The 21,493-nt window shown below is 39.3% G+C and overlaps 1 protein-coding gene across 4 annotated transcripts in view; it reads left to right on the top strand.

Moving 5' to 3' along the window:
• Positions 1-21,493, top strand: part of LOC134352539 (intermembrane lipid transfer protein VPS13B-like) — a 1,085,891-nt gene that overhangs the window by 57,463 nt on the left and 1,006,935 nt on the right. For all 4 annotated transcript variants that reach the window (XM_063059809.1, XM_063059800.1, XM_063059806.1 and 1 more), the window contains exon 4: positions 7,635-7,755. In XM_063059809.1, coding sequence (XP_062915879.1) covers positions 7,635-7,755 — 121 coding nt within the window. The remainder of the gene's footprint in view (positions 1-7,634; positions 7,756-21,493) is intronic.

Here is a 21,493-nt window from a genome sequence, read left to right as displayed (position 1 = left end):
TGGGGAGAGAAAAAAAAGAATTGTTGTCATTCACGTTATCTGTGTTTCCCATAATTTTAAACACTTCTCTGATGTTGTCCCTCATTTTCCTACGTTCCAAGGAATAAAGACCTCTTTTTATAAAATAGGTCCTGTAGTCCTGGCAACATCCTCATAAATCTTTTCTGTACTTTTTCCAGTTGAACCATATCTTTCCTATAACAGAGTGCTGAAACTGTACACAGAGCTCTTAAGTGTGGCTTCATTGTCTTGTACAACTGGAATATAATATTCCAACTGCAACATTATCTCACAACTCCCATTCTTAATGTCCTTTGAGAGTGAAGCAAAGTGGATATTTCTTTCTAAGTGGCAGTATTGGCATAATGTGCTGAATCTTCTGCACTGAATCATTCTTCGGTAACTGTAATGAGGGAGCATGATAATATTATGATAAAATTTTAATTTGAGAAACATTTTCAATGCCATCTTTCCTATAGTGTCCCTTCCCTTTTCCTGTTTGTCTATTTTCTGAAGGCTGGCTTTGTTTGTTTGATGAATTCAAATACATTAAGAAAATTGAAAAATGTAGTTAGACTCAAGTTGACCAAAAATGTCGTGGTTAAAAGACTTTACTTTTGACTGCCAAGTCCAAAGCTCTGGAGTTACCTATTATTATTTTTAAAACATTCTTTAAAACTTGCCTCTTTGTGCTTGAAGTTTGCTTATGCCTCAAGTATTGTTAGTGGATTTTTTTTCAGATTCTACAACTGAATATTAGGTGCAATTTTGTTTTAAAAAGCAGGGAATAATTTGTTTTGGTTTTCTTTCATTTAAGTTGTGATTCCTTCATAGAGTGTTGCAGACCAGATCTTCTCTGCTCTGAATTGCATTGTCTCAACTAAGTCAGTAGCTATTGTGTTTAAGACCTGTGGTGCATAATTTCACATCACTGGTGTATGTTTGTAATTACTTCAGATTGCAGTTGTTACTTCATTGCCTTTCTATAGTTTTTTTCTTTAAACACAGATGTAATCTGCAGGGGGTTGACTTCTATGGTTTATTTAGCTTTTCCTTGTTTGGTGACATTCACTGACAGATTGTGTTTTGTTCTTGATTGAGGAAACTATTCTTTCCAGTTAATGTAACCTGATGTCTATCTCAGTATTTAAGAACTCTGGCCCAGACTCCAAAGATGAGCAGTCATTTGCTCAGAGTTTGCTTATGTTGGGGGATGTTTGCTGTTATAAGAGTTGGACAGAGCATGTTGCTTCATGGGGAAGCTTCAATTAAGTCTGATGGAGGGGATGTAACTGATTTGTTTGAAATTTTGAAGTTTGTTTTGTGAGCAAACTTGTAGCCTAATTTGAGTGTGAATGGAGTATTTTTTAACTTTTCATTTAACAGGACCACTATTTGCACCGGTCCAAAGTCAAGAATAGTTACTATTTCTATTTTTTTAGTGTTCATTGAGGTATACTTGTGTCAAAAAAGGATCTAAATAACAAGCCAGACATGACTTGTTCCTCCAGCTAAAACTTTGAATTGTTTTTTTATTCATTGAAAACGTTTTGGTGATTTAAGTATATGCTTATATATCTCTCTGGGGGGAAAGATTTTTTCAATTATGATTTCACATATTTTCAAGTTATTGAGAACTTAAGCAGGAGTACGCCAGTTGGTCACTCAAGCCTGCTCTCTCGATTGCAAAGATCATGGCTGATTCAACCTTAGGTTCTCAGCCCGACTTTCTCCCCACTATTTGATTCCTTTGTTGTTTAAGTGTTTGTTAAAAACTGCTTTTTCAGCTCTCTGGTATAAAGAATTTCAAAGATTTGTGAAATGGGTGAACCTTCATGTTGAAACTATTCCCATTAGCTGTATGAACCTCCACGGGGGTAACATCCTCCCAACATCTGCTGAAAACTTCACATGTTTCTGTAAGACATGTCAACTCCATCTCAGGAACTAACTCAGTCAATCTTCTCTGTGTTGTGCTGTGACTATTCTGAAATCTGATGGCAGAAAGGGAGAAGCTGTTCCTAAAACATTCAGGGCCCTGTACCTCCTCCCCTATGGTAGCAATGGGAAGAGGCCATATCTGCGGATGGTGAGGGTCCTTAATGATATTCTATCTTTTGAAGATGTCCTCAATGCTGGAGAGACTTGTGTCCATGATTGAGCTGACTTAATCTAATCTATAACCCTCTGCAGCCTTTTTCAGTCCTGTGCATTGGAGGCTGCAGATCAGACAAAGGTGCAATGATTCAGAATGCTCTGAAATTAAAGCCAATATTGCATTAGTATTTCTAAATACTTGTACTTCATATCCCAGGAACTTTTGTACCACAATATTTTATGGCATCCCTTCATTTGATTTGTTTTTTTTTTGTTTTTCCTTTGAAGTCAATAATCCCCCTTTTCCTGTAATATGCTCTATCTGCCAACATCTTGTTGCCTACACACTTAACATCCCTTTGCAGCTTCTTAGTGTCCTGAGAAGTTGCTATGTTTATATTAGCAGCAAATCTGGCTACACCTTTAAAATTGTGATTGAAGTGGTTTATGAATGTCAACTGAGCCACTGATAGCTATAAAAGTTTTGTTATTGTGTATGCTCATTAACGTAATAGATGATCTTTGGGCTGAAATTCCAGGTGACTTTATTAATTATGTTGAAATATTTGTATTAAGTGGAGATGAGAGGTTGATGAAGGTTCAGAAAGAATTCCCGATCTTTGTATTTAGTCAGTCACTGGTGTGTAAAACTGGAATGAAGTATAATAGTGTCACACCGTGGGTTTTGGTGAGGGTCATGTGCCGTTATGAAGGTGTGGACTTCAAAAAAAATCGGACGGCCAGCTGCAATAGCACAATTCAGTAGAGAGGCATTTATACTGTGCCAGAGGTGCAAAACTTTCTTAGAAAATTTGCAAAAATATTTACATTGCAAAAATATTTACGGTGCAAAAAATGGCAAAATAACATAAATGACAAAAAGAGAAAATGCAGAAATATGCCATCAGACCTTTAGGACTGCAGCTCCAAAACATCAGTCTGAAGTATTAACACCGTATCTTGCCACACCCTCTCTCCCTCTTCATTGTTCTTTTTCTTTTGACTTTTAATGGCAGTTGGCAGTCCAATTTAAAGGTGCATTACTACCACTGTCTGAACTGGAGTGTGGTGTCGAGAGTTGGGAAATAAAACCTCAACTAGTTCCTTATCAAATGAAAACTAAATTACCCCAAAAAGCCTATAGATTTTAAATAATGAAAAACAATATTGTGAATTAAAGTCACTTCCATAACTTAAAGTTTTTAAATGAAAACTGTCAACTCCTCAAAGCTATTAGTGCAACCTGCATTTGCTTTCTTTCACCTTTATATGCTTTACATTGTAAAATAATGTGTTAAACTGTTCCATAATGATGACAAAACCAACAAACCCCAGAGTGATATTTTCCATCAAGATACAAGGAATAATTAAGCATTGTATGCCCAATTCTAAGTCTAGTCAATATAATTCCTTCCCTTCTTGTCTTGCCCCCTTCTCCCATCAATTCTGCAGTTTTATGTATTCTGTAAATGTGTCTCCCCTCATGCCCATTTTCCCCCAAATCTTGCCATAATCCCCTAATTCTTAACCCCATCAATCCCTTAGCATCTGACTTGCTAAAGGCTATACCCACAGATAAACTTTTAACTGCTTTTTTTTGCCAGACAATCAACCCGCTCATCCCCCTTAACACCTCTATGTGCAGGGACCCATAAGAAGAAGGCTTGTAGACCAATAATTTGAACGTGAAATAAAGTTTGAAGAGCTTCCAGATGTAAATCTGACCTACTGCTAGAATGACCTGTTTTAAGGCTAGTCAAAGCTGAAAAGGAATCTGAACAAATAATTTTGCAAGGACAGATTTCCTCCACCCACTGTAAGCCCAAATGATGGTAACCAGTTCTGCAGTTTACACTGATAAATAGTTAGTAAGAAGTTTCTTTATTGCTGCCTGTAATTCAGGTACAAAAACAGCCACACTGACATTCCTCATTAAATTATCTTCTGGTCCATCAGTAAAAATGGTTAACATCACAATAGGTCACAAGATTCCAAAAGGACAATGAGTATAAGGGCACTTGATCTAAATGCCCGTAGTATTAGAAACAAGGTTAGTGAACTTGTGGCGCAGATCAGTACCAAAGCATATGATTTAGTGGCCATTACAGAAACCTGGTTGCAAGGTAGAGGTGACTGGGAATTAAGTAGCCAAGGGTATCAGGTAATATGGAAAGATAGGCAGGAAGGCAGAGTAGGTGGGGTGGTGCTCTTGATTAGGGATGAGATCAGGGCGATTGTGAGAGACGATATACGGAGCAGAATGTTGAGTCCATCTTGGTAGAGATTAAGAATAGTAAAAGAGGGAAAAAATCACTGGTGGGTGTTGTCTATAGGCCACCTAATAAAAATATTGCAGTGGCAGAGGCGATTAACCAAAAAATAACTGAGGCTTGTAAGAACAGAACGGCAGTTGTCATGAGGGATTTTAACTTCCACACAGATTGAGTGAATCATTTTGCTCAAGGAAGTCTTGGGGAGGACTTCATAGAATGCATCCGTGATGGCTTTCTTGAACAGCATATTAGTGAACCTACAAGGGAAAATACTATTTTCAATCTAGTCCTGTGCAATGAGGCAGGTAAGATTAACGATCTTGTAGTCAGGGATCCTCTTGGAAAGAGTGATCATAGTATGATTGAATTTTAATTCCACATCCCATTCCCATTCTGACATGTCTATCCACGGCCTCCTCTACTGTATTCGCTCTGTCTGCCAGAGAAAGCAGGATCTCCCAGTGGCCACACATTTTAATTCCACATCCCATTCCCATTCTGACATGTCTATCCACGGCCTTCTCTACTGTAAAGATGAAGCCACACTCAGGTTGGAGGAACAACACATTATATTCCGTCTGGGTAGCCTCCAACCTGATGGCATGAACATTGACTTCTCTAACTTCTGCTAATGCCCCACCTCCCCCTCGTACCCCATCCGTTATTTATATACACACATTCTTTCTCTCACTCTCCTTTTTCTCCCTCTGTCCCTCTGACTATACCCCTTGCCCATCCTCTGGGTTCCTCCCCCCCTTGTCTTTCTCCCTGGGCCTCCTGTCCCATGATCCTCTCATATCCCTTTTGCCAATCACCTGTCCAGCTCTTGGCTCCATACCTCCCCCTCCTGTCTTCTCCTATCATTTTGGATCTCCCCCTCCCCCTCCCACTTTCAAATCTCTTACTAACTCTTCCTTCAGTTAGTCCTGACAAAGGGTCTCGGCCTGAAACGTCGACTGTACCTCTTCCTAGAGATGCTGCCTGGCCTGCTGCGTTCACCAGCAACTTTGATGTGTGTTGCGTGATAAGGAAATGGCTGAGGCATTGAACGGCTATTTTGTGTCGGTCTTCACGGTGGAGGACATGTCAAATATGCCAAAGAAGGATGTTTTGGACGAAATGGGAGGAGAGGACCTTGATAAAATCGCTGTGACTAAAGAGATAGTGATAAGCAAACTAAAGGGCCTGAAGGTAGATAAGTCCCCTGGTCCTGATGGGATGCATTCCAAGGTGCTGAAGGAATTGGTGGAGGTTATAGTAGACGCTTTGGTAATCATTTATCAAAACTCTCTAGACTCTGGGAAGGTCCCGGTGGATTGAAAGACAGCAAGTGTCACGCCACTTTTTAAAATAGGATGTAGGCAAAAGACGGGCAACTATAGGCCAGTTAGCTTAACATCTGTAGTCAGGAAAATGCTTGAAGCTGTCATTAAGGAAGAAATAGTGAAAGATTTAAAATGGAGTGGTTCCTTTAGACAGATGCAGCGTGGACTCTTTTGGCAAGAGTTATCTGCGATGCAGGTCGCTACTCCTTCAACGAAGACTCAGTAAGGTTGATCCTTTGTTAAACTGCCGAACGATACTGACCCCTTTCAATCCTCCGGGTTCTGTACTTCGATAAAGTCTTCACTCTCCCTTCTACTGCTGGAATAAGGTAAATCAGCACATCTAGCAAAAATTTCCAGTCCAGAAATATTGCACCTTGCAACAGAACGCAACACACCGTTTTAAAAATGAAACTGCATCACAAAAACAAACATGCAACAGAAACGGAGACACAGCACGTTCTACCTGGAAATCTAAAAACTAAAAACTAACTGCACCATCTGGGGTCTACCCTTATGTACCCGTGGTGCACATGTCATCACGTGACCTCACATCGGCAGGAAAATTACATCAGGCGACCTCCAAAAGACCATTACATCATTCTCACAAAAAAAAATCACAGATCTCCTTGAGGCCTGTAACAGCTCGTACAGTATAACTAAGATACTCCAAACTAACTTTATTAGGGAGTTTCACTTTATCAAAACATATCAACACAGATAAACTATCCGTCCTTTCCCCATTTCTGACAATTTGCAATCTCTTTACCTCCTTAACTTTGCCTCCCAATAAATGACATTTATCCTCTTCCATCAAAATCTCCAAAAGAACACTCGTTATAACATCCCTAACACCTCTATTTTCATTAGGCTACATAGATACCATCTTGTTGCGAAGTAAAATCTTCAATCATAGCATGCACCTTAATCTTCTGGATAAGCCTACCATGAGGGAGCCAAAAATATTACATTAATCATTGTAATAATTATTTTGTAGTTTGACAATATTGGGTTATACCTCGTAAATCATTCTTCCATTTAATTAATTGTTAGATAGTAATTTGCTTAGTAATAATATGTCAGATAAAAATATGATGGCAGTGCTTTGGTTCAGGATCTAGATGATTAGCTACTGCATAAATCATGATCTTACATACTATCATGGGAATGCCATCATGGATCCAAAATTAAATGTGGAATTATTATTTTGCTGTCATTGGCCGATCTTACAGATAGTTCTAACACTATGAGAGAGATTATCTCTGGTGTCCTGGCTGGCAATAACCTGTAAGGCAACATCCCAACGTTGATTACAAAGGCCTTACGGCATCGTATGATATGCATAAATTGGATGCCATGTTTATATTGTTACAGTATAACAATACCCAGCTTTACTTCAAGGCTATACTGATAAGTTTTCTGGAATGTTCTGAAAAGGGCAAGGAAGGTACATTATAAATGTATGTGTTTATTACTTTACTTTTCCTTCCTTTTTTTAATCCATCTCTGTGCCAGGAAATGAAATTTCTAAATTGGGATGTTGAACTTTATTGAGGTGGTGCATTATCTTTTATGAAAACTGAATGTTAATGAAAGTGTATTGGGCATTGTTGTGTGCATTACATATATAAATTTGAACAGTTTTATTTCATACAGTCGACCTTCACTAATCCGACTACCTGTAATCCAGTTTCTTCGATAATCCGGCACTGATTATGCTTAATGTGATCCTTCTGTAATTCGGCATTTTCACTAATCTGGCACTCCTCAGGTCCCAATGGTGCTGGATTAGTGAAGGTCGACCTGTACCAGTTTCTGTTGGCAATGGAAACAATTCTTAACAATTTAAAAAAAAATCAAATCCAGTGTAATTTGGAGGGTTTGGATTATGTTGTAAATATACCCAGATTTTTTAACCAGACTTGTTGCTGTTTTGTAGAATGATCACGAGAGCTGTGGCTCCAGTTCAACTACCCGTAGCACTACAGAGAGCATAAAATCATTAGCTAAAACTCGTCGTGTCCAGCAAGTAACCTCAACTGACCCTGACTTGCCTCCAGGTGAGTGACATACGTGGTCCAGGTGGAGGTGGGGAACGTAAGAGTTAAATAATACGTATATAATGAAACTTATAACAATGAAGTATTACTGCAAGAAGAAACAATAATATTATGGTGACTAGCTTTGAGTTTTGGTATCCTGAAGATACGCCCATCTCATGGAGTAGGTTGGCTATCTATTGCAAACACACAGACTCCCAGAACTATCTTGACGACACCTTCTTCCATCCTGACTCCCCAGCGAACTTTATTCCACTCTCTCCATTTCGCAGTCTCCGTCATGTCTTTCACACTGGTACTTCTGAGATATCTTCCTTTTTCCTCAGTGGGGTTCCCCTTGAACTGGATTGGCTTTGGTTGTGTCTCAGCGTTTCCTGCTTTCTACTCTCACCCTCTCCCATCCAGCTGGAGCAAGGGTAGTATATGCCTTGTCCTCACCATTTACCCCTCCAGCCTACATATACAAAACATTTTCCACTGTAATATCTGCCAATATTCAAAAGATTTTAATATGACATATCTTATGCTCCCCTCCAATCTCAGCATTCCAAAGGAGCCATTCCCTTTATGACTTCATCTTTGCTCTTTCATCTTCACACACCATGCACCTTGTCATGCCTCTTTTCTTGCAACTTCAGATGTTGATGCTGCCCTTTTACTTTTTCCTTTCCCACCATCCAGGAACCTAAACAATTCTTCCACAGGAAGCAAAACTTCACTTGATCTTCTTCAAATTCAATGGTTCTCATGATGTACTCTGCTCTGCATTGAGTACAGCAAATGCAGATTTGGTGATTGAGTTTCAGAACACTTCTGTTCAATTTTCCAGGCTGACAATAAGCTTCTAGTTTGCCCGTCAGTATCACTTTTCACAAGATCACAAGACAAAGGAGCAGAAGTAGGCCATTCGGCCCATCGGGTCTGCTCCGCAGCTCCTCCATGAGCTAAACTATTCACCCATCTCGTTCCAATTTCCGGCTTTTTCCCCATATCCCTTGATACCCTGACTAATAAGATACCTGTCAATCTCCTCCTTAAACACCCTCAATGATCAGGCCTCCACAGCCATATGTGGCAACGAATTCCACAAATCCACGACCCTCTGGCTAAAAAAATTTCTCCTCATCTCTGTTTTAACTGGGTACCCTCTAATTCTAAGACTATGGCCTCTTGTCTGGACTCACCCACCAAGGGAAACAACCTTTCCACATCTACTCTGTCCAACCCTTTCAACATTCAAAACGTTTCTATGAGATCCCCTCTCATTCTTCTGTACTCTAATGAATACAATCCAAGAGCTGATAGACGCTCCTCATATGTTAGCCCCTGCATTCCAGGAATCATCCTCGTAAATCTTCTCTGAACTCTCTCCAACATCAGTATATCCTTTCTAAGATAGGGGGCCCAAAACTGCACACAGTATTCCAAATGAGGTCTCACTAATGCCCCATAGAGCCTCATCAACACCTCCTTACTCCTATACACTATTCCTCTTGAAATGAATGTCAACATAGCATTTGCTTTCCTTACCGCCAGTCCAACTTGGTGGTTAACCTTCAGGGTATCCTGCATGAGGACCCCCAAGTCCCTTTGCACTTCCGGGTTTTGATTTTCTCCCCATCTAAATAATAATCTGCCCAACTATTTCTTCTTCCGAAATATACAACCGTACATTTGTCAACGTTGTATCTCATCTGCCATTTCTTTGCCCACTCTCCTAAACTGACTAAGTCTCTCTGCAACCTTTCCATTTCTTCAACATTTCAACTTTTCATCCCATTTCTATTTGACTGCTCACTCTTTGATCTACTACACTTTCTTGTGTAACATCAAGGGACAGCATGGATCTGTTTAGATATCTCAGAACTTTCAGGACTCTAAACAGAATCCTACAACTTTGGATAACCAGTTTTTCCTATTTGTGTCTAAAGTGGCCAATTCTGATATGAGCTTATCCATAGGTGACAGTAATTCAGTTTTCTATCTCTACTTGTACTAAATGACCTACTAGGTAATTCCAAATTTGTCTTTTATTTCAGATATCCATAACTGCTTGTTCTGTATCTCACAGTTCAAGTATGATCTTTTCCCCTTTCTCTCTCAACTGCCTTCATTCGTCTAGACAGCACTAAAGCATTTATGTTACCTACAGAACCATATTCTCAATCCTATTGTGTATTTTCCATTTGCTCTCTCCACCCTTCCCCTCTCTCTGATTTAAAATATGCTTACTTTTCTACTTCTGTTGCTCTGAAGGAAGGTCAGTGTCCTGAAAAGATAACCCTGTTTGCATCTCAACAGATGATGCCTGACCATTTCCTGTTGCATTTTCTGTTTGGTTTGCAATGTATTGTTTTGTTCACCAATGTTTAATTGGCAAGAAACAGTCACTATATGTTTCGTTAATGTGAGCTCATTTTTGTTTTATCTCTTTTCTGTCCTCTCCTATTAACTGAGAAGAAAACCTTTGCAGACAGAAATGGGGTTACAGTCACCTGGTTGACCCAGGTACTTCAATGTTGTATCTCCGGATCAATAATTCAGGACTGTGGTTACTAGTCTAGTAACTTATCTATCATGTTACTAACCCTAAACAATATTATCTTCCTTAAATTTAGAGTTACGGACATTTACTGAGGGCTGTGGTAATTAGAAAACATTTGTAATTGTGAGTGTGTCCTAACAAATAGCTATTGATTTCAAAAAAAATATACTCTAAAATATTTATATTTTATTCCTTACATAGCCCATAATGAGGTCTTAATTAGTAAAGTGAATCTAGTGCAGGCTGATTAATATATTTCAATGCTGTAAATCTTGTCTAATCTTGTTAATTGCTTCCTAAGATGGTCTCCTAAATAAACATTGGTAAAGAAAGAACTCCAGTAAATCTGTCATCTAGTTATGGACGTACCTATTGCTAGAGAAAAGCAGTATGCTTTGACAGAATTCTCAAGTAAACTGTTCAGTTTCTGGAATGAATAAAATATTTTTTCAATGGATTGTTAGTGAGGACAAAGCAGATCCATGTTCGGAGACTGGCACCATTTATTGATCTTCAGTTGTCAGAATCAGAATCAAGTTTATTCTCCCCGCCATGTGATATGAAATGTGTTAACTTAGCAGCAGCAGTTCAATGCAATACATAATCTAGAAGAGAGATAAAAAAAATAAAATTTAAATTTAAATAATAATTTAAAATATATTGAATAGATTTCAAAACAGAAATACCGTATATTTTTTTAAAAATAGTGAGGTAGTGTCCAAAAATTTGATGTCCATTTAGGAATCAGATGGCAGAGGGGAAGAAGCTGTTCGTGAATCACTGAGTGTGTGCCTTCAGGCTTCTGTACCTCCCACCTGATGGTAACAATGAGAAAAGGGCATGCCCTGGGTGCTGGAGGTCCTCAATAATAGACGTTGCCTTTCTGAGACACTGCTCCCTGAAGATGTCCTGGGTACTTTGTAGGCTTGTACCCAAGATGGAGCTGACTAGATTTACAACTTTCTGCAGCTTCTTTTGGTCCTGTGCAGTAGTCCCTCCATACCAGACAGTGATGCAGCCTGTCAGAATGCTCTCCACGGTACAATTATAGTTTTTTGAGTATATTTGTTTACATGCCAAGTCTCTTCAAACTCCTAATAAAGCATAGCCACTGACTTGTTGGAGTTTTTGCAGTGGAACTGTTTAGATTGTTCAGAGAAATAACAATTTTAGGATTTTTAAAAAAGTTATGTTTTCATCTTTCTTATCCAGGAAAGTTTTACTTAAAATTTATTCACAGAATTTATATGCTACTGGCAAAGTTGGCATTAATTGTCCATCCTAATTGCTTCTGAATCAATGAGGGAATTAAAGGCCAATCACGCTGGTAGGTTGGGGACCAGACCAACTAAGAAAGGCAAGTTTCCTTTTCCAAAGGGCATTAGTTCACCAGATGGTTTTCACGGCAGTGTAGTAGTTTCATGGTTGCTGTTATTGAGACATACTTCCTTAAAATTCAAGATTTCTGGAATTATATAATTTTAAATTCTCTAGTTATCTAGGTGGGATTCAAATTCTCATCCTTGGGTCAGAGGTTTAAAACTGACTGCTAATCTAGTAATTTAACCTCCATACTGCGGTGAAAAGTGCAGTCTGCCCAGCTTTTTCACTGATCTCAACTTTCATTTCCGTCTGTCTTAATTTATTTTCCGCTCTTCTTCCCTTTCTCCAACACTTCACAAACTGCTACCAACCTCACTCATCCGTGAATTGAGTTTTTTACATATTCATTTGCAGCATGAATGTCTATAATTTGTTTGTAATGTGGTCTGTCTCTATTTGGTTGGTATTCTCCCTTCCCTATTTTTTCTACTCTCAATGTTTGCATATGTGGTAATTTCTTCCAGTTTTGACAGAAGCTTTGTATCCAATGCATTAACTCATCTGCTTTCACCTATTCAGTTTATTTGGTTTTTGTTTAAATTCCCTTTGATATTGTTACAGTCCAAAAGTGGAAACTATATTGAGAGTTCCCAGAAATAGCCTTCAGTGCCACCTGTCAGTTGTGGCATTTTCATCCTCCTTCAAGCTTTTGAACATGTACTTTGGGCCACACAATCAGCCAGCAGATGGCCTAGGTGTCTGGGCACAAAAAGACCATTGACTTGACATGTTAATTGGCTGGAACCAGAAACAACACATTTTGCTGTTTATATTTGAAGGTTCAGATGATTAATTTGATTGAATACAGTTGTGTATGGTATAAATAATTTTCAATGTTAGGATCTCTTTCTATGTGCTATGAATAAATGACTAAATAAATAAATACATTGAACTATTACTGACACTGAAACTATTGTAATGGTAAGACAACTTCTATGCATGCATCCCCCCACTTAAAAAAAGTTATACCAAATCTCAATGAGAAGACATTTTAGGAACTAAGTAGTGTCTGTTCAGATAATTCTGTTGAATCTGGGCAGTCTTCTTTCAGGATCAGGTACTTGTGTTGCATCTGTGGATATTTATGTTGCTGGATGGGATATTGATTATATGGCTTCAGTCGCTGCGCACCAGCTGTGAGAGCTCTGGACAATGTAAGTGCAGGCTGGAAATGAAGCTTTCTTAGACTTTGTACAGATAGTTTGCTTTGATATTGCTTCAGTGGAAGGATTTGCCATTAACATTCCTAATCCACACTTGCATCAGAAAGATCCATGTTGCTATTTTGTATGATTCCCATGATTTAGTATTCAGCTGGATAGCAAACAGTAAGTTTTTCCATAATTGATAACAAACCTTCATGCATGTAAGTTTTACACGAGAAGTTGATGTGTTACTTGTATCTTTTCTCTCTGTAAGGTGAAGTGTTTCTTTTTAATTCTGTTGTTTATACAGCGCTCAGAATTCTTCCAGCATTCTGTCCTAATGTTTACCTTAACATTAGGGTAATGTTTAAGATGTAAGTCAATATTTTGGGTTGAGACCCTGAGAGGGAATAGGGAAGATGGCCTTTGTATACAATGAGAAGGGGAATGGGATCGAGGTTGGTAGGTGATAAGTGAAAGCTGGTGAGAAGGGAATGATGGACGGATGGAACTCATTGGGGGAGGGGTGGATTAGAGGTTACTAGGTGACAGGTGGAACCCAATGAAAAAAGGATGATAGTAAGGTGGAACCAGGTAGGGTAGAGAATGAGAGGGCTGAACAAAAAGGAGTAGAAAACAAAATGTTTAGACAAGTTCATATGCAAGGGAAGCATCTGATGATGTAGGTCAATTACAATTGGAAAATTCCGTATGAATACAATTGGGTTTTAACTTATCCAAACAGATATGAGACATAGTTCTTCGAATTTGTGTGTTATGTGCTTTGGGTTGCATTTCATCTTTAACTTCCTTCATTGTGGAAGTGGGATGGAGAATTAAAATGACATGCCACTGGAATCTCGGTGTAGCTATTGCAGATAGAGTGTAGGTGCTTTGCAAAGTGGTCATCTGGTCTGTGCTTGGTTTCATTATGTAAAGGAGCCCTCATTGTGAACACTGAGGCCGGTAGACAAGGTTGGAAGATATGCAAATGAATCTTTGCCTCACCTGGATAGCTTGTTTAGGTCTCTGGATGCTGGTGAGAAAGGATGTGAAGAGACAAATGTTACAAGGGACAGGAAGCAATTCCAAGTAAAGTTAGGAATGAAATCTGATGCACATCAGATATGGCAGGGTTATCAAGCGATTTCTTCCAAGAAGGTGTAACCTAACATCATAAATGGTTGTGATGCTTCACACTTTGATGAGCTGAATGCCTTTTATGCACACTTTGAAAGGGAGAATAAAACTTTACCTGTGTGAATCTCTGCAGCAATAGGTAACCCTACGATATCTGTCTCAGAAATTGACATCAGAAAATCTTCCAAGAGGGTGAACCCTCAGAAGATGTCAGTCCCCAGTGTACCTGGCAGGGCACTGAACACCTGTGCCAACCAACTGGCTGGATTGTTCAAGGACATATTCAGTTTCTCACTGCTATAGCCAGAGGTTTCAACCTACTTCAAAAGGGCATCAATCATACCAGTGCCCAAGAAGTGTAGGGTGAGCTGCCTCAACGACTATTGCCCAATAGCACTCACAATTACTGTGATGAAGTGCATTAAAAGCTTGGTTTCAAAGGTACATTTAATGTCAGAAAAATATATACAATATACATACTGAAATTCTTTTTCTTTGTAACCATCCACAAAAACAGAGGAGTGTCCCAAAGAATGAATGACAGTTAAATGTTAGAACCCCAAAGCCCCCCCCAGCTCCCCCCCACGCCTAAGCAGCAGCAAAGCATCGACCCCCCCTCCCCCACCAGCAAAAAAAGCATCGGCACCCCCCACCAAGCGCTCAAGCGTACAGCAAAGTATCAATAATGACACAGACTTTGCTGTACCCAAAAGACTACTCATTCACCCAGTAATTCAACATACCACAGGCTCTCTCTCTCTCCCTAATAAGGGAAAAAGAGGTGTCCCCATTTTAGATCGAGAGGGGAGACATAACAAACAACTCACTGATTTACGATATTAAAAGTCTGTTGCGTCACTTTTTCCGAGCTTTGTGTCCAAAGAACTCGGGTCTCTGAGCACACAGCCAGCAGCCAACTCGCTGCTTTCGATCTTCCGTCTCCCATGACACACCGATTTCCTGTGGAGGCACCAACTTCATGTCTGCCCGCGTCCAGAGCCACGAAATCCCAGAACCCCAAAGGCATACTAGTCTTCTAGGCCGCGTCCTTGGTATGCCGAATAGTGGCCAGTTGTGAGACCCTGTGAGAGGGTCCCATTCCGACAAAGAACCGAAGTCGGCGTGTAACTACAGGTCAGGGTCTTCAAAAGAACCCTGAAAGGGAAAAATAGAGATATTAAGGATAGAAATAGAGCTGTTTCCAAAGATGCAAACAAAGGAGTTAACGTTAGGCGCCATTGTCTCCTAAGCTCCACTCTTTTATGGATCATGGCGAGAATTAACTCCTTCCTGGGATTAAGGAACTGGACTCGCTGATTTGCCTTTGGCCACAGCAGGTCTACAGTGGATGTAATCTCACCAGCTCTCAACCTGGTCTAGGACCACTTGGACAATAGCAGTATCTATATCAGATAGCTGCTTATTTATTACAGCTCAGCATTCTATACCATCATTCTTTTAGTACTAATCAGCAAGCTTCAAAACTTTCTTCTGCAGCTGGGTCCTGGACCTCCTCATCGAGAGACCACAGTTAGTATGGAGCAGAAATAACATCTCCTCCTTGCCGACACTCACACTTAGTTTGCTGCTCTATTCTCTTTACACCCAGTCCTGTGTGGCAAGGGTAGGTACAGTTCCAATGCCTTCTATAAATTTGCCAATGATTGAACTGTTGGCAGAGTCTCAGATGGTGGTGAGGAGGTGTAAGGAGTGAGATAGATGTGCTTTTTGAGTGGTGTCCCAGCAATAAACTTTCATTCAACATCAGTAAGACCAAGGAATTAATTGTAGGGTTCAGGAAGTGGAACTGGGAAGAAACACACATCAGTTATAATTGAGGAGTTAACACTGGAAAGGATAAGCAGTTTCAAGATCCTGGGTGTCAACATTTCAGAAGATCTCTCCTGAGCTACGTTCCCACTAAGCTGTGCGTGTATGCACACGCACAAGTTTTTCAACCAGCGCACGAAGGAAACTAATGTGCGCACAAAAGATTAGTTACCTAAAATAATGTAGTAATTAATAATTATACTTATTAAAAATAATCTTTTAGCTAAATATTTCTGTTAACTCGTTAGTTGGTTTTTCAAATACCACAAAGCACGTCACTAATTTATGTCACCTCACCTTTCCTGTTCCAGTTTATACAGCTGCATCACGGCAGCAGCCACCTTTGGCGGACAGTGTTCATATCGTAAAGATACAAAGATCTGTTTCAAGTCTTGTAGATAGCTTACTAAGTTTTAATTGAAAAAGATCAGTCAAGTGACCCTATGGCTAAATACTGTCACAAGAAATTGATAAACATCACATACAAAGCAGCTTTACAGGTTTTAAGTGATGTCTTTGATGAACTGGCTGCACTGCAAGATTCTGCAAAAGAGTGGCCTGACACCGATTGATTCACTTCATTTTGCGTGAGGCAAAATTAACAAGATAAGAAAGCAGTATCTGGGAGACAATGTTTCGTGGAGTGACAAAGTTCAAGTTTTGCTAAGCCAACAACGTGAAGAAAATGTCACAGTAGATACAAATTCGCTGTTGACTTTTATAAATAGTCTTTGTGTTCATTTAGAAGAAAGGTTTCCTGAAGATGAGGTACAAGAATGGTCAGCTTTTGATTTCTCCGCAATTACGGATTGTGACTTCACATTTGGCGGCGAACAAGTTAATGCCTTATGTCTAAAATATCATGATTTTCTAACTGAAAATACTGTAATAGTTAGACAGTTTAATGATTTCAAATTTTCCGTGCAAGAAAAAATTAAATTCAAACTGATTTCGAACTTTGCTCAAATGGTGGCATTTGTACTTCAAAATGAACCGTTTTGCAACCTTGCACAGTGGATGGACATTGGAGGAACCTTTCTTGCGTCTAGTGCGGACTGTGAGCGAGGTTTTAGCCTAACGAATCAATTCAAAAACAAGCTGAGAAACCGTTTAGGTGAATGTCATTTGGATATGTTAATGAGAATCAAAAGCTATCAATTGGATGGAAGTTCTGTTGGTCTAGATCGAGTTTACAAAGAATGGGTAAATGCCAAAGACAGGAGAGAGAAAAAAGTAACTGAGTGACTTAAATATGTATGTTACTTCGTTGTTATTCTGTGCAGTTTTATGTCAAATATTTTGTAAACCTACATAAACTGTGCCATGTGTGCATCCAGTGCGCACATACTTTTGTCACAGGAAAAAAATTTGCACACCATAAGATTTTTGCGCACACTGACTACTAAAAATTAGAGGGAACATTGCTCCTGAGCCCAACATACTGATGTAATTACAAAGAAAGCATGCCAGCAGCTTTATTTCTTTAAGAATTTGAGGAGATTTGCATGCTGCCAAAGACTCGAACATTTCTACAGCTGCACCATAGAGAACATTCTGGTTGGTTGTATCACCATCTGGTATCGAGGAGCACAAATCGAAAAAGTTGCACAGGGTTGTTAACTCAGCCAGCTCCATTATGGGCACTAACCTCCTCAGCATAGAGGACATCTTCGAAAGGCGATGCCTCAAGAAAGCGGCATCCATCATAAAGGACCCTCACCATCCAGGACGTGCCCTCTTCTCATTGCTACAAGCAAGGAGGAGGTAGAGGAACCTGAAGACACATACTCAATATTTTAGGAACAGCTTCTTGCCCTCTGCCATCAGATTTTTTTGAATGGTTTATGATGTCATGAACATTACCTCACTATTTTGCACAATTTGCTTTGCAATATATTCTTATTGTAATTTATAGTAATTTTTATTTATTGCACTGTACTTCTGCTAGGAAAAAAATTCATAACATACATCAGATTCTGATTCTGGATGGGGAGGGATGACTGGATCAGGGAGTCCTGAAGGAAACAGTCCTTGTGAATGGCAGAAAGTGGAAGAGAAGAAAGCTGTGGCAGGTGGGGGGCTGTGTTGGAGCTGGTGGACATGATGGAAGGTGATGTGTTAGATGCAAAGGTTAGTGGGATAGGTGAGGACTAAGGGAATTCTATTACACTCCTACCTGAGGAGTTGGGGAAGGGTGGATGTTTAGAACTGATGTGCAAGAAATAGAAGAAATGTGTTATAGAAATGAGCGAGGGCATGAGATGTAAGTGGGAGGGGACAGGGGAAACAGTACAGAGTCTAGGTATATGGAAATAAGTTCACTGGGGCAAGAGCAGGTAGAAACAATGGGCCCACCAGTGCAGTTTATTGCACTTGGATAAGAGACAGAATATTCTAATTAGAATATATAGCAGTACACCACAGGAACATGCCCTTTGGCCCACAATGTTGTGCTGAATCAATTAAATTAATCATCAAATGGCCAACTAACCTAATCTCTTCTGCCTGCACAATTTTCCTCACATTCATGTGTCTACCTAAATGTCTCTTAAAAGTCCTTAATATCTGTTTCTACCACCACCCCAGGCAGTGCATTCCAGGCACCCACCACTCTTTGCATTTATATAAAAAAAACAAATTTCCCCATCGTATCTCCTTTGAAATAACCCCTTCTCACCTTAAATGTATGCCCTCTGGTATTAGACATTTTAACCCTGAGAAAAATATACTGTCTGTCTCCTTTTAGCTATCCCTCTCATAATTTTATAAACCTCTATCAGATCTCCCCTCTGCCTCTGCTGCTGCAGAGAAAACAACTCAAGTTTGCCTGACCTCTGGTTATTGTATGTTCCTTCTAATCTCAGCAGCATCTTAGTAAATCTCTTCTGCACTCCCTCCAAAGTTTCAATATCCTTTTTATAATGGGGCAATAAGATCTGTAACAGTCTGGGAAATGCTGGAGTTCATTTGTGGGGTCATAATCCAGAGGGAGGTATATGGAGGTGTCAGAAAGCTGGCATCAGTCTTCTTCAGGGTAAAGATCAGTGCAACAGATAACCGTATTCCTCCTTATCTGGTGGTTTGAAGCCATAGAGCATAATTCTCAGTATAGCATAGGGACAGATCCTTCAGCTCGCAATGCCAAATTTCACTAGAACCATCTGCCTGCATGTGGTCTATTACCTTCTATTTCCTTGGCTGTTCATGTGTCTGTCTAAATACTTTTCAAATGTTTCCATTGCATTGCTGCTTTCTATATAAAAAAAATGCCACATAAATCGAAGATTAAACCTTCTCCCCTCTCAGTTCAAAGCTACACCCTCTAATATTTCATATCTCTATTGTGGGGAAAGAACTCTGTCTTCTCTGTTTATTCCCCTTACAATTTTATAAACTTCTATCAGATCCCCCCCCCCCCCAGCCTCTGACATTCCATACAAGATGATGCAAATTTGTCCAATCTCCATGTAACTAATATTTGCTCATGCAGGCAACAGCCTCTTCTGCACTCTCTTCAAAGCTTCTCCATCCTTCCTGAAATGTGGAGACCAGAACTGTCAGGATTCGTCTGATGTGAGCAGAATGCTGCATACTTGAAGCCGGTGAGGTTGGAATGGCTGAGCAGAGTTGAGAAGTCCAAGCAGTAATTAGAAATGATGAAAAATCAAGAGAATTCTATATCCCAGCATCAACCATTTTGTTTGTCTTCTTATGTAGGGCATGTTGTAGTGAGTTGTGGGCATTCTGTGTTGGCGCTGGAAGCATGGTGACACTTGCAGGCTGCCCCATCCCAAGCCTACAACTGTGTTAGCTGTTGATGTAAAACGACAAATTCCACTGTATGTTTCAACATACATGTGACAAATAAAGCTAATCTTTATTTTATCTATCAATTAAAGTAATACACAACTGACCCTGTTTACTTGGGTTTCAGATTTTATTTTCTTGTTGTTTGCCAATACCAGTCTGCACTTGCTGTAGTTTTCAATACAAAAAAACATTATAAATCTAAACATATAAGGGAAAACCTTATTAATGACAGATAATTATGGATGCCCTGCTATAGCTAGATTTACCTTTTTACATTTCAGAGTATCAAATTGCATGAAAAATAACTATGGATTTGAGTTGAAGTGCTACTGTTGTATGTAATGTTACTTTTGTGATGTATTTTGTTTGTACTGAAAGAGAACACTGTAGCCTGAATATATGATGTATTCACAACTTCACAGAAAAGGTTTAAGTTTACAAATATTTAGATTTTTTTTAAAGGAAAGCTTCCTTTAATTTTTTTTACGTGTTATTCAGTGTTGCATGAAATGGCAGAGGCATTCTCATATCTAAAGATGCTGTACGCTTTCAGCTCCAAAGTCATAATACATATAATACTTTTCTTCATCATGAATGGAAAGACTGAAGCGTGAAATATATTAAATGAGAACAATGAGTGGAAACTATTTTGAGGATAATGTCATCAATTGATCTATTGATGTATCAAACCATAGAGGAAGCAGTTTAGCTCAGGAATAGAAAAGTTTAAAAAAATCTTCCTTTTTTTGTATCTCTCCTGATACCAAAATATATAGTGCAATGGAGTGAAAGGAAATTACCAAAAAGCTACATTTACGTAGATCAAAATGAAAGTACTACGAGGTACATTGGTTATATAGCTCTTAGTCCTAACTTTATGCGCATTTTTGGCTAAGGCAAAGGCTATGAGTTCAACACCACTTAAGAACTTGAAGTCTAACCTTGGCTAGCAGTCTAATATAGTATTCCAGATACTTACTGTGTATAAGATATTAATCAAAAGTCTTATCTGCCCTCTTAGATGGACATATAACACTATATAGTACTCGATGCAGAGGAAAATAGGATCAGGAGTGGGCCCTGAACACTATTCTATGCCTGTTCCATACAGACCTTAATTCCCATTATATTTCTGAAATACATTTGCCTCCTCTGTAAGTACTTCCATAGCTATAGCCAGGAACTAGGTGCAATTTTTAACAATTTTACTATGTTACTTTTTAATCCTGGTTTAATGGCATAGCTTGTTAACAGAACAGTTAGGTTGTATTGATATGACATGTCACCTGACATGAAGCCATGAAGCATATTGACTGCATAAATATAAATTAGCTCTTTGGATCAGTTTTCAAATCTATATGAACATCAGTGAACAGCATTGAAGAATTTAGTAGTTCATTTGGATTTACTAATGCTGATGCCCTCGTATCAAATAAACTTGATTGGTGGTGAGGATTTGCTAAATTTAATTGATGCTGAGACAAGATCAATATCAGGTTCACCACACATGGTTGAATATACCTTCACAGGAATGCCATGAGGGTCACCAGACTGATGCAGACACTGGAGGGCAAAGCTAAAAGTTGAGATGGGGAGGGAGTTTAAGGAGATTTGGAAAGCACGTATTTTTACGTAGAGTGGTAGGTGCTGGGATGTAGACCATGTGCAGGCACCTTGAATTAGAATCATGGTCAGCACGACCTGATGGGTTGAAGGATCTGTTTCATATGTGATGTTCAATGTTCAATCCCATAATAACCCCTTTTGTTCCAAACAGAACAGCCCCACTTCTCAAGTCTGTCTCTCATCTTTGGGATTAGTTTAAGGAAATCTGTTTAGCAAGCACTCTATCTGAAGCTGTTACATTTTCCCTAAAATACTGTAT

The sequence above is a fragment of the Mobula hypostoma genome, chromosome 1 (assembly GCF_963921235.1).
Source record: "Mobula hypostoma chromosome 1, sMobHyp1.1, whole genome shotgun sequence".
Classification (NCBI taxonomy): Eukaryota; Metazoa; Chordata; class Chondrichthyes; order Myliobatiformes; family Myliobatidae; genus Mobula; species Mobula hypostoma.
Note: the sequence above shows the minus strand (reverse complement) of the source record. Positions and strands in the feature narration are given on the sequence as shown.